The sequence below is a fragment of the Euwallacea fornicatus genome, chromosome 33 (genome assembly GCF_040115645.1).
Source record: "Euwallacea fornicatus isolate EFF26 chromosome 33, ASM4011564v1, whole genome shotgun sequence".
NCBI classification, from domain to species: domain Eukaryota; kingdom Metazoa; phylum Arthropoda; class Insecta; order Coleoptera; family Curculionidae; genus Euwallacea; species Euwallacea fornicatus.
In genome coordinates this window covers 571,291-585,704 of record NC_089573.1, presented here as the reverse complement: position 1 = coordinate 585,704, position 14,414 = coordinate 571,291, and the positions used below count along the sequence as shown (strand labels likewise).

At 34.8% G+C, this 14,414-nt stretch overlaps 1 protein-coding gene across 3 annotated transcripts; it reads right to left on the bottom strand.

The window, feature by feature from the left end:
* Nucleotides 1-905: 905 nt before the first annotated feature.
* On the bottom strand, nucleotides 906-14,281 carry LOC136348453 (solute carrier organic anion transporter family member 3A1-like). 3 transcript variants are annotated; one of them, XM_066299271.1, is made up of 11 exons: nucleotides 14,037-14,281; nucleotides 9,075-9,234; nucleotides 6,590-6,896; nucleotides 5,345-5,924; nucleotides 4,795-5,142; nucleotides 4,573-4,737; nucleotides 4,160-4,522; nucleotides 3,893-4,103; nucleotides 2,917-3,065; nucleotides 2,664-2,852; nucleotides 906-2,608 (listed from the first exon to the last, which is right to left on the bottom strand). In XM_066299271.1, exons 2-11 carry the CDS (start codon nucleotides 9,167-9,169, stop codon nucleotides 2,370-2,372), a joined length of 2,646 nt encoding a protein of 881 aa, XP_066155368.1. In that variant the 5' UTR covers nucleotides 9,170-9,234; nucleotides 14,037-14,281; the 3' UTR covers nucleotides 906-2,369. The 3 variants fall into 3 exon arrangements, with proteins under 3 accessions (XP_066155368.1, XP_066155367.1, XP_066155369.1); XM_066299270.1 differs by having other exon boundaries at nucleotides 9,075-9,192; XM_066299272.1 differs by lacking the exon at nucleotides 14,037-14,281 and adding an exon at nucleotides 13,549-13,669.
* Between the last annotated feature and the right edge of the window lie 133 nt (nucleotides 14,282-14,414).

Below are 14,414 nucleotides of genomic sequence, written 5' to 3'. Positions count from 1 at the left end.
AAAAGCTCGTTAATTGAAAATGAACTGACAAGCCAATCTTATTTGAAGAGGGCTGCTTTCGCCCCTGAATTGGCTTCCAATGACTATTAATATATGACTCACTAGTTTAATTCAAATTAGTCTTAATTGTATATTTCATAGGTTTAATTGGCCGTTCGTTAATTTATAAATTTTTATATTTATGAGCATACAATAAGGGTTTATTTCAGGACTTTCCATCTCAAATTTATAGCAATATCAGGTAACAGCTGCGTCAATCGATCAACTAAAATTGCAGAAGACACTTTCAAAGTAATTTTTGTGCACTTCTTGCAAGTTCAAGAGAATTTTTCAACAATGTAAGAAGATTTTAGGTCTCTTCCCATATTTCGACAATTTTCATTTTTTTTTCTAAAACAAAAGGACAGTATGTTTTAAACAATTTTAATCTGGACATCTAGATTTATGTAAATTTCTAGAATCTCGATAATTTAGATAAATCAACTCTCTAAAATCTAAGATATTCAATAAAGAACTCAGATTTCTTTGATCATCGTATCAAATGACTTTCCAACAATTTAGGAATTTTTCCTAGACAATGTAATAAAGAGTTTTTTCTTCAAAATAAAATGAAAAATTGGGAAACACGTAACTTTTGTTTTAAGAGGTACGAATCAGAAAACTCATTTTTAGCCTCTATGTTAGGGGCTTACGCATATTTTAAGGGGAAATTTCTGAATACTTCATTTCAAAGGTCAATTTTTAAGAAGTTCCGATGTTCCTCTAAAAGAGAATTGAAGGTGGCATAAACAATAAGGGTGATATAATTTTTACTTAAAAACTTTAGGTAACCGATAACTAGTAAAAAAATACCGTGTGTTTGTCATGGGATTATCAGTTTTGGCATAGGAATAATACACATTCAATAATAGTATGGTGTCTTTATTTAAACCACATTGTGATGTGAAAAAAAATTTATAATTGACTAAAATAATACTTAATAAAAATTATCATTCGAGCTTTTGCAGTCTTGCAGTTTTCGCTATGTAAACTACAAAACACTCCATGTGAGTATATAAGTATGTCTTTTAACTGTGGGCTAAATTTTAAACATAGTTCCAGTAAATTTAAAAACACCCTAATTCATGCAATATTGCTTTTCAAGTCGAGAATATAAATTCCAACCTATAAAGAAACAATAAAAAAGGTTTTTATACATATCTCAATATTAAAAACAATACCATCACATGAGATTCTTGTTCTTAACCATCATCAAAATGCACTTTTAAACTAATAAAATCATTACTGGCACACCATGTAACCTGCTGTAAAAAGTTATAAGTACAACTCTTTTGAAGCTTCCAGGAAATGTGGAATGTTTATAGAAGACCTTAATTAATTAACCCTTAAGTACCTACAGATTTTATAAACAATAGAGGGAGATCGCTTTAACGAAATAATTAGGTAATTGATATAAATGAAAAAGCACTAAACTGTCAATTATTAACGAGTTTGCCTTGGAAGGTTCACAGTATTGACGGATTTTGATTAAGTAAATTTTCAACTGATATGCAAAAATGCAGTCTCTTGAAGCTTAAACAATGTGCGTGCTACAATTGTTAACAATTTAGTGCCCATCAATATCTAAAATAATTGATCTAGAATAATGCGTTTTGTTAATTCTTTCAGCTAAGAGAACAAGTTTTAACCTCTATTCTAACAATTTTTTTAACTTCTACGGATTTAGTAAAAAATTACCGCTAAAATCAACATTTACTGGGTGTAAAATTTAAAGCGTGTGGAAACTTTTTTTGGAAGATATGTGTTGAAAGAAGTATTGCCATTTGATTCACTTAATTCGTTTGCCTTTTAAATTAGCAAAGTGTGAAGATTATTTAAAAGTATATTTAGCTACGGGCTTATAATTTAAGTGTATTATAAGTTACGTGAATATTTAGTAAAAATATATATTGTTCCAATTATTGTACAAACTTTGCATTCCTTAAGCTTATTGATAACTCTTTGTTGTATATTTATTATTGAGCGATCACTCTATGTGAAAACATCAACATTATATACAGGACAGATCCCTGAGTGTGCAGACACTTGACGCAGTTCTTTACTTGTAACAACTTTAAAAATTTAGTACATAGTTCCTTAATTTAAATTTAGGCAAAAATTGGTACCCATCAGGCCTTTCCCCAAACATTGATATAGTAAAAGGAAGACCCTGTACATTATCACGTTTGTACACCAAGAGGAACCTGTCGTAAACGTGGCTAAAACGCTACTTAATTACCGCTAAAATGCCTCTAGTTCGAACGACTAAGTCTTTAAGTAACTAATACGGGCAGGAATAAATTAAATTTCACTAAAATAACGTCAGTGCACTAAATGTGGCGTCTTTTTAACCCCACGTCACCCTCATCTGGAGCCTCAATTTTCTCTTCTAAAGCTGCCTCAGCTGCCCTTGCAGCTACATGCGCTTCCAGTGCTTCTTTAACTAGTTTCATGGTTCTGGGAGAGTTCGGTGGAGGGAAGTCATGCGCTGTGACCGAGCTAGTATTCCTTGAATGGCTCCTCGACTGACAGCGAGAATGACTTCTACTATGTAAACCCTCTGCAAACACTAAATGAAACCAATTAATATATTTCGTCACTTATAAGACTGCAGAAAAACATACGTTTATCCAAACTGATAATTGATCCGACAATTTCATTGGCAGATATGACTTTGTCCTCGTCGACCATTTTTCTTCTTCGAACAAGCCACCAATCAGTAAGGAATATGCCTAAGGCCAGAATTTTGATTCCTGCACATAATCCGACATATCTGTAACGGAACTGTTCGATGTCGTAAAGAAGGCATCGACCTAAAATAAGGGAAAGAAAATATTTATTTATATACATAGAACGACTTAGAGGATGGGATTTTACCTCCTTTAGATCCACAAGTGCTCTTCCAAAGCAGGCAAGTAGAATCGATTAAATTTCCAAATAAAATTGGTGCTGGAATGTACCCGAAGAGTCGAAATATCACAAATTGCATGCCTAAGGCGAACGATCTTTCTTCTTCGTTGACAGACCTAAAATATAATACAAAATGGCATTAATGATCATATGGTGATTATTAAAGTTCATTCTTATATAGTGCAAGTCGATTTGATATCGACTGTGGTTGAGTGTACAAGTAAATTGATTTTGAATTAAGATATTTCGTTTTAGAACAATTTCGAAATGCAGTTTTAAGCATACCTTCATTTAGAGAATTTTGTTACAACGAACATAACTTTTGTTAATTAGGTTACAAATACGGAGGTTTGAAAAGGGTAAAAAAATAAGTTCTCCTCCTATTCATCTTTCAAGCATCTATTTGTTACTCGCTCAAATCTAGTAATTTCGATTTCAGATTAAATAAATGTAAGTTCTTTACATATGTGTGGTTCTTATTTTAGTTAATTAGTTAATTATACTGTTCGTTATTTACCATCAAACATCTGGTTCACATCGGATAACAGGTGAACTTATCCAAAATATGCCTGATATTTCTAATCCTATTTGAGATTTGTTTAAAGATCACTCATTAGATACATCTTTATAATTATTGCATATTTTTATTTTAAAATGAGGGTTTTTACATAAATCTACCATAAAAATAAAATCTTAAAAGTCATTACAAGCAGCAATATGGCCATCGAAAGTAGATCGTGTCGCTCTATAATATTACATAATATAAGTGGCGATAGTAAATCAAGAGGTCGAAGCCTCGCTATAGCCCTTAAAGGCTTAATCGCAGAAGAGGTGGATCGGAAGTTCTTCGCTCTCTAATTCACTCTTTTTTATTTGACGTGAGCTAAATCCCTCTCAACAAGAACGACCCGTCCGCATACAGGTGCATGAAACCCGTACTTACCTTAATACTATCATCAGTAAAGGCATTTGTGTGATTGCCACTATAAACGTCATAAAAAATAGCAATATTAAAAACGGATATATGGTATGACATTGTGAATTGCATGGTCCTGCCGTAGCTACAGGCACTATGGTCACCTCTGAAAAATCACTCTCCACAGAGGCGTAGTTTATGGAAGAACCATTTTTTAAGCTCATGTTTTCATTAATACCTAAAAAATTATCAATTTTTAAATAAAACTCGATAGCACAATCGCCAAAAACTTACAGGCACAGTTGGTGTAATTAGAGGCGAAAATTGACTTGCATCCCGCATGACAGGGACTGAAATACGTCAAACCATTATTTCCACATACAGGTTCCACATCATTCGTACTACATTCACATCCGAAATTGCACGAATCTGTCAAATTGACTTGAAAAGGTTGGGTACTGTTAGAGTAGGGAATTGTCGTCCCTGCCATCTTTAAGTTGTCACAGCCAAGGAAAAATAGGAGACCGTAACATAAAAGACAGATGGTGTTTGATATCAGGACAAACTGCACTGCACCTTTTGGTTTCAGTTCCATCTTCTTCAGTATAAGACCCCCCATGAATATCCCTATACACGCTCCTGGGATTGCTATAGACCCTGAATGGAAAATCTTAAAAAAATTCCTTTGGTTTGCATGCAAAACTTACCAGTAAAAACACTAGCCTGACTTTTTCCAAGACTGAACTGCGTTTCAAGATACTTAGGGAGAAATACCACAAAGCCAGAAACGATTATTAGTTCCATACAAGCCCCCAAACATGTAACCATGTAAATGGGATTAGATGCTAGCCTCCACATTGATCTTGGAATGTCTGGAATTAATGGAAAAAAAAATTAAGTACCACTGAGTAGATTATTTATTTTGCTACCTTTTATGTCCCTTCCATAAGCCGTATCATCGCCACTGCTGGCGTTAGTTTGCTTATCTTTACTGGAGGCACTGGTGCCAGCACCATTAGCTGCTGCCTGTTTCTCCATTAAGCGTATTTTTTCTTTTTCATGCGTCAACACTTTTGGAAATGAGAAAAAAGGGACTGCCACCACTATCAACAGGAATCCACAGAGAAGGAATCCTCCCCACCACATGCCTACCCATTTGCTATCTGCAGCGTCAATGGATATAATTTTGGAGAATGAATCCATATGAAAGGAGAGGAGATATGCTCCTAAGAGAAATCCTAGTACTGGACCGAATGCTGCCATACTATACATGCAACCTAAAGGAAAATTATCTTCTTATTTAGACGATTAAATTAATCTTTATAATCAAGAGCTTCTTGTGAGTAATAATACCTTATAACGTTTAGTTAACTTTGAAAAGGCAGTTAATAAGAGACATCGATATATAAATATAGAGCATATGCATAATAAGAGTTAATCAGCTTAATAACACCGTTGGGTCGTTTGTGAAAATCTTACCGATATAAATAGAAGAGCTTTCAGGCCTCACATGATCATCAATATAAGTGGTACCTAAAGTGAACAAAGGTGATCCTCCGCATCCCAAAAGCAGCTGAGCCAAGACAAATAACAGTACCGGTCCTGTAGTAGAAGGCGATCCTTTTATACAATTATCCCCTCTAAGATTATTAGGAGCCAGCGGCGGAGAAGACAACCCTGAAGATAATCTCCCCAACCCACCTATGTCTTGATGCACAGTCACTGCCCTACCCCGACACATATTGTCCTCACTATTATTCACTTCTGCGATTTCGACACTTTCGTCTGCTATAAAGTGAGGCACCATGAAGATGAGAGACCCTATTCCCATTATTACTGCCCCCACTCCAATCCATACGGGGATGTGCCTTCGGCTTCCCAAATAACTTACAAATATCACTGTTATCACATTTCCGATTTCGTACGAGGACGCCACCAGTCCTGAAAGACTTGAAGGAATCTCGAATCGTTTTTCGATCGTTGTTATCACAGAATTTATGTATCCGGAGCTTAGCGCTTGTTGGAGGGTCACTAAGAAGGACAGCAGCAATACAAAGAACTGAAAAAACAATTATGTCCATTAATATAACTAAGTACTTAATGCAGAGGAACATTAAAAGTGACAGGGGGGGAGGGGGGGGAGGGGGGGGGGGGATATAGCAATTCCATTCCCCCTGTGCGGTTCCTTTTAATCCCCGGTGAGGTCGGTTTAAAGTCCTTCTGGATTTCGCCCTGTGGTATTGCGGAATTCTATTTAAACGCCACAACAGCGTAATGGAAACAATTTTCAGTGTTTTTGCATTAGAAGTCACAATTTCGTAGAAATAATTTTAAAAAAGAGAAGAATTCAAAATTGAAAATGATGGACCCAAACTTAAGTCTCCTCGGCTTAACTATGGAAGCGGTTTATGGATTATATATGTAAAATAATTAATGCAAAACATTTTGTGCGCACCACTTTTATCTATGTATTTAAACTTATTTCACTTAGTTGATGATTAGTGCCCAAAATAGAATGACAAACCCTCAAGAGGACAAAAATAGAAAAAACCGCGAACGCGTTTCCTTACATCAATTAGAATTCCGATATATGAAAGCTTAACGAAAAGATGATCGATAAACGGTTATTTCAACAAAGCTTTGCATTTGGAATTTCCGCGCTATTGTCCCAGTGCCAAAAAGCCTTGTTTTAGTTACGTCCGCTAAATTTAAAGTGATACTCGCCTTGATACTAGCCAAACTTTGAACACAAGAAGGTCTGAAGCCCCAAATGCCGCAGTCCTTTAAATCTCTGATTATCACAGGTGGTTCATTGGATCTGCCCATGGTACCCACTGTGGAGTGGACAGTTCGATGGGGATCGACGCCTGATGAGGGGTTCCGGCTGTGGCACTTTATGACTGTATCTGTGCCATGACAGAAGGCCGTGGTGCATTTGATGGTACCCAAATCGACGGAGCAGGTCTCCGCTTGCTCCTCCGGGATGCTTTCCGAATATAGACCCGTCATGGCGTACATTGATTCTTGTCGCCTGATAAAATAGATTCAACGTTACGGGTTCGCTTATCAGATTCAGAAAATATTAATGCAGATAAACTGGGGGAGTGTGACGTAACACCATATAACTTATTAACGGAAAGTCGATTTCAATGTAAAATTTAAGGTTGGCAAGATCAATGTTTCGTTATATGGAAAATTGTAAAGGAATCGATATAGGTTGTTATTTTGCTTTTAAGACTAAAAAATCGATGTGGTGAACGTTGCACAAAAATGAAATACAACTGTTCAGCACAAACGATTGCCGCACATTTGCGGGTAATCTGAGTTTATCAAAATATACAACATTAACAAATATTAAGCTCTTTGTTTAACGCCAAGATAAAGGACTTTAAAAGTGTTTTCCTTAACTAAGTTGCCAAGTAGATAATAGAATCGAGTGTCTTTGATGTATGATTAAACGACGCTATAAAGCCCTGCATTTGTCAGGATCCTTAAATATAGCGTAGATGGTTGAACAAACAAACTGGCTGAGAACGAAGCAATCAATTTCTTGAATCTTAATACGAATGACCACGAATGTTCTCTCTTAAAAAACACTTGAAAATTCGTCCTTAAAAATTAGGTGACAATTGTGGTCTGGACAAGTGCACAGTATAGCCGGTCACCGGTAACAATGTGGCTGATCTCTAATAACAATATTCCGGGAAAAACACCTTAATGAAGCACAATGAGCACATACAACATTCAAGGTATTCTAAATACCTACCTTCCAGAAAGGTTAAAAGTTAATTTGGTTAACGCCGTACACAAATTAAAGAAATATTAATTGCAACTGTGTCAATGACCATGTATCTTGTCACCGATCCAGGAATTAGCTCAAGTGCAATTTTGGTACTAATTTCCCTTCGATAACGCATTTCACGTTACAAATTGAACTGTCAAAGACATTAGCATAGAAATATCGTGCCAGTTTACAGACTGTGGGCGTTAAATCATAAAATAAATTGCAAGCAAGTTCTTGATGTTGCAACAATTACTACTCCTGATCGAATTTTGGCTTCAAAATATGGGACGAAAGGTCGGTAGTCGGACAAGCTTCTGCCTACCTACGTTGCGCCGCATATGAGTCACCTGAGAAACAAAATTTTTAAATCGAATTAGAACTAAAGAAAATACTACCGAAGAGTACCTAAAATTTCCTTGTTCCACAAGGCGTAAAAGTAACAAATTTACTGCCGCAGCGATATTTACAGCGGAGTATAAGAGAAGATCACGAGACTATCATATAATCTAAGGCAGCAAATTTGAGTTTTTTCCACGTAAAATTATATCGTTTTTTCTCCGACTGATGTATCAATTTCAAATTTCATTTCTGTTTATTTTTTACATTTGATTCGCTTACTATCAGTGTTTTGTCGCTCTTTTCAGGGAAAAAAGTTTAAAGGTGTTTACTGTAGAAATGTACATTTCTAGTTTCCTGGTTTAACATTTTATCAGAGATACTACAGGAAGACGAAATGTATATCTTGAGAATTGACAGAGTATTTTAAAGATACCGTTGATTCCCCGTTAAGGCGAGAAAGAAACTATGTCGAGGTGAGTGCACGACGCCGCGCGAATTTCCTTAAGTTTCATTGTCATTTTTGCAATTTTGAAAATTCGGAAAAATTGCGTTTCTTGCAATGACGACACTCAGATGTAAATTTGTCAAATTTGGCCGAGTTCGTGAAATTTTTAAAACTAAGGACGAAGACCTACTTCGACGTCATTTAGATGAAACTTTTCCTGAACTTCAAAGAAAAATTAACGGTCGTTTAGATGTGAATTTTTTCAACTAATAGAATTGTAAAAGTCAAGGAAATCTTCGAGATGGCGATGCCCAGATGTTAATTTTTCCCACAATCTATAAATTTTACCTTCGCTCAAATACCGTCCGTTATACCATGCATTGAAATTACTTTTATTTCTTTACTCAAAAACGACATGTCGCGAAAAGGTAACCTAAACTGCTTTCTATCAAATTAAACGAGCAAACCGAATCTGGAAATAATGTTGATTTCCAGAGAACACAGTGCCACACGACCTTTTCCATCAAACATTTACAGTGACATGCTGGGAGGCACGTACTGCTGAGATTGAAAACGTAACTCTTGTTGCCTGCCATTAAATATCTTTTTGATCAGGTACTTCGCAGTTTTGCATAACATACCTATGTCCTTTGCAATACCCCTGGCTTGAGGATCCTGCAGACTGACCTCCGCTGTCCGCAGGGTTATTGAGGGTTGTCCCTTTGTCAATGGTCATTTTCGCAGATGGTTGAGGTCTCACTAGGCAAAGACACTGTTATGATGCATGCTTACAGTTTCTCACTGTAATACAAGGAAAAAGATCACAGTGATATGTGGTTGATAACAGTTTGATAATTATTTTTGTACTGTGTGAATACTTGTGGATATACAACAAAATTGTTCAAGAACACTTTTTTTAGTAACGGTGTCTCATATGTACAATGTGTAACAGGATTAAGGCAAATCAGTGAAATTTATACACTTGGTAATGACGTGGGTACTATGTTAAATATACAAGAAGTTATGTGATCATGTTACAAATTTTAAGGTAGACTTTGATCAATAAATGATGAAAAAATGTAAATAACAAAATGCTCGCAAACGTCGAATTTCCATAATGTAGGGGTCAAAGATTAAAATTTATTTTCAATTTTTATTTAATTTAATTTATTAATAACAAACGTGTTTAATCGAAATTCGGTACGAGGTGATTTTAGGTAGAGAAGTTGAATTATCAGAATTGTTTATACAGAGCATACTGGAGCGCTTTGTTCGATGCCTTGCACAGGTGTAAACAATGGCAACTTCTTTGCATCGTACTTATCTAGGTTCTTTGCGAAAATAATCATTTTTTTTTTTCAAATTTACACGTCCAGAGTATAGTTTGTAAAAGTCAGTCTGAGTAATCCCTAACACGGTGTGACAGTAGCAATATGCAGTTTCAGCAGTTATAATCTTAACGCAAAGAACAGCCCAAACGTTTTTGGTTACATATTTTAATTTTTGGTTAATTAATTAGAAAAAAAATTAGAAATTTGACTCTCTGTATTACAGAAATTGACGTTTATGGGGAATTCGATGCATGCAATTTTTACCTCATTCATCGAGAAAAAATTGAAAAAACGGCATTATTAACGTCCTTTATGAGTGACACGAGGAATTCTTTAAAACATGAAAACGAATTTACGCTTTTCACGTACGCCCACTTGTGACGAAAAAATTAATTTTATTGATGATTTAACTTTAACACCTGTTGCTTGCACATATTGTAGATACACGTAAATAATACATAACGGTGTGTTTGGAATAGGAAAGTGGCTAATACTCGCCTCTATGAGCAATAGTTTGGTAGTTGCGAAATATTTTAATCATAATGTTAACGTCCGGTCAGATTAACCTTTCATTTTTATATAACCGCACAAACATATTATTACACATCTTCATGTTACTGAAAAACTCATGCGCCTTATCAAGATCATTAACAATAAACAATGAGCGTATTAAAACTGTAGGATTGGGTTGCTTACGTTAAAAAACAATGTTTATCAGTCATTTGTGCTTGCTCTGGAAAATAAATTAAAAGACCAATTCATCCGAAATGGATGAAATTTTCTGACCGAGTAAGACAAAAATTGACATTAATGCAACCATTTTTTTATGGTTTGCTTCTTTGGGCGACCTACTTTCTCGATTATTACTCGTAATCTTTAGTACGCACACGAAATCGATTTTATCTCACTTTAAAAATCATTTTTGTCACTGCAATTGAAAAGCTTTTGAAAAGCACGGTGGAGTGCCGCGGCAAACATAGTTTATATACTATTAGTTTATTCCACCGTCTGTGGAAATATTCAGAAAAATTTAGATTTTTTTATTTTTACTGTTCAAGTTTGTGTCCACTGATATGACGGTGAATTTATATCGATTCTGTATAATTCGACTGAAACCATGAAGCCTTGGAAATGCATTTTAAGCGCTTGTGCTTTAGAAAACTTTCGAAATCACAAAAATAGGCACGTGGGTCATTCTCTGAGAAGCGGACTTGCTTTCGTTGCCTCGTTGATTTGATCAAAACAATTGAAATGGTCATTAGATGCGCGTATGTCAAAATGCAAAATCGTATATTGACTCTCGGAAAATTCTTACCATTAAAATATGTATATAAAAACACAGTCAGATGTCGTATTTTCTCTAATGGAACACCGCGTATATTTAATAATTCACAAAATTTGTTCAAAATCGCACCAATAATTAATATCCAAAGCGAACTTTTTTCTCGAAGCCTTTCTCAAAATATAGCCATTAAAAATTATAATTTAAACTTATTTTCAAAATTTAGAATTTTTTTAATGTTATTTTGGATCTTCCAACTGATACAGACTTTACAACGAATGGAGATACCTCAATTTTAGAGTACGTCCAAAATCGCGGTCTAGGCATCAGTGTGACATTGCTAATTTTATTAATAAAAAATTGATATTACAACCCAGTTTCTGCACGCTTATTGAGCTTATCTAGGCAATTAATAACCAATTACTAATGTTCCACATAGATTCAAGATATTTGTACCGAATATTTAAGCAATTGTACTTTGCTCGTGAGTTATTTAAGAACCTCCCTTCGCTCATTGCTTTGCTCCACTTCTGGATCGAAAAGCTAGAACGCTGCATGAAAATTTCTGTCCAACTTGGGGCATTTTATTTAACAATTGACTTAACTCACTCATACATGTACCAATTATTAGTGTTAGGTGACTCGTCTAATTCGTGAACGGAATTAAACTGCGAAACTCTATAGGCATTGATTTTTTCATGGCAAAAAGGCGAGGTCAAGGTATATGCATGCAAGATACTTTGTAATCGAATCAATCTGTTTTAAAGGGCAAAGAAGCCTAATTTATTAGCCCCACCCATGGCCTAAATTGACATACGTTCGTAGGCCAGAACCTCCAAGTGTAACGATATTTCCAAAGTGGCCACCTTGAGGTGAAAATAAAGACATTATTAAATCATTAACATGCACAGTAAGTGAATGGCTGCAAGGCATATATGTTCGTATTCCTGCAAGAATTGTTTACATAACCAATTAGTTTCATACACGGATTAAAACAAGAACGGATATGTGTTTTTAACAATTAAACGGAATTGGCTTCCCTTTGCTTTTTCTGTTGTTTTTCACCTCATTATATAATATCAAAAATTCTTAGTCAACGCAAATTTAACCTCCGTTAAATGAACTGATATGAAATGTAGATTATGCAAAATTGCAACTCATATTTACATTGTGAAGGCCCCTTGTGCAATCCAATTTTAACGATTTTAAGGGAGAGAATAGACCATTGTTCCGATTTTTATGCACTGAGGCGAAGAGCGTAATAAAACCGTTTTGCCTAAGACAGTCATCTGAAAGGTGAAGGCATAGACAATTTAACATGATGTTAAAATGATTTAATTAGCAATTGAAACTCGACAAGAATTGTTATCAACAAAGCAACGAATTTTAAGCACTCCGTTGCTCATTGTAATATATCTATATATAAGAAGTTACAAGGTGTCTGCGAACATAATGCCATAAATTCAAGCACGTGTTCTAGGTCCTAAAATACAATGAAAACTTCATATAAAGTTATGTCGAAAGGCTCTTTATTTTCGATATGCAAGACGTGAACGGTTCTAATGTTTAATTAATAAAACAGAATATCCACCGATTTATTAAATATCAATTTTCTCGAAAATTGTCGGAGATTTCGACTTTCAACGGAGTACCTTTTTTATATAAAAATTTTCAAATTTAATATTTTCCCTATAAAATCGTCAATAAAATTAAGTACAGAAAAGTTTACTTTTCAAACACTACCCCTCTCTACTACCTGCCCCGGGAAAAAGTGGTAATCTCTTTATCGAAATTCTAAAAAAACACAAAAAGTTATAATAAAGTATGAAATTTCATTAATTTATTTCAAAACATTTCAAAAATATTAATAAAAAACCGCCCTTAAGAAGTAACCTTTCACCCTGTACATCGAAAACGAAGCGCGTTATGATGCATGTTTATATGAAGTTTTTGTCACATTTAGGGACCTAGAATGCGCGATCGAGTTTATGACACTATGTTTAGAGACACTTTGTATATGTCGGTTTCCAAAACAACAATAATCTATGTTTGAAATTGCTCTCCTGCTGCAGTGAATTCATCTTTATTTTAGGAGTGTTGGTGGTCTCAGCTGGAGACCTATTTAAAATACCTAAAGTACCTACTTTTTGGACGTTAGAAATAGACAGATCAAGTTGTATCAGAAATACTACTCGATTTCTTCAAAATGATATTGAAAAAATATGTTTTGTCCACGAGCCTAAAATCCTTCCAACAAAGAGAACTAATAAGTTCTTACAAGTACTGATCAGCAATAAAGTAAACAAATTGATATAAAAGTAATAGTCCATTACACGCAATATTTACTGAAGCACAAACTCATTTTATAGTAAATTTAGTAGCTCTAGGTCATGTTTGTTAATTATCTTAAAAATCAATGAATTTTTTAATAGTTTTTGTAGTGTTAATTATTCAATAAGGCTATAGGGGAGTTTTGAGAAGTTGTTCATTTTTACTACTTACCTTTTGTGCAAGTAAGATTCAAATATACTTATATAATTTTACTCGTGAACTCTTGAGAAAGAAATGTCTATATATCATGTTTACACCAAAGAACTAAAGCGGCTTATCAGTGACTGAAATAAATAAGTTTAAATATTGGGTTATCCATACACACAATTGAATTTTAGTTTAATTGATTGGCGCAATTGGTCTTGGCAAATTATCAGCTTGCGCGAAAATCTACACCTATTTTTTGACAATGTTGGCCGTACCTATTAATTAACTCCAAGAAATCTGGTTGGAAAAAGAGAAGGGTACCTACCTAAACGGTATTGGGTAACAAAAAATAATTGCGACACGGATTTTACTAAAAGCGTAATTAAACCAGAGTAAAACTGCCGAATTATACCGTTAGAATAAATATTTTGTACGTTAAACATACGTTCATTAGATAATTTAAATGAACAATGCAGGGCCAAAAAAACAAAGGACCTATGTGATATACTTACTCGGGTCAATGTTTCACGCATCTACAAAACCACAACAGTTACACATACTTTCGTATGATCACAACCCTTCCGAAATCACAGCAGTATATCAAATCATTGTTTTAGTAAATAAAAAAATTTATATCACTGTTTTAGTGAACTCAGACGTATCACGAACACGTTACAGCTGTTTTAGTGTCACTAAACGTCAGGCAGCAGAACTCAGAAGTTTCCTGCTTCGAGCATGACGAAATGGATATCACACTCACCACTGCAAGAATATTATAGGATTTACAGCAGGAGGTAAGCGGATGCTATGCAACCAGCTAAGCACGGGCGTGTATGTATAGTTGCATGTAGAGTTTATTTCTATAAAGGAACACATTTTAGTTTAGTTTC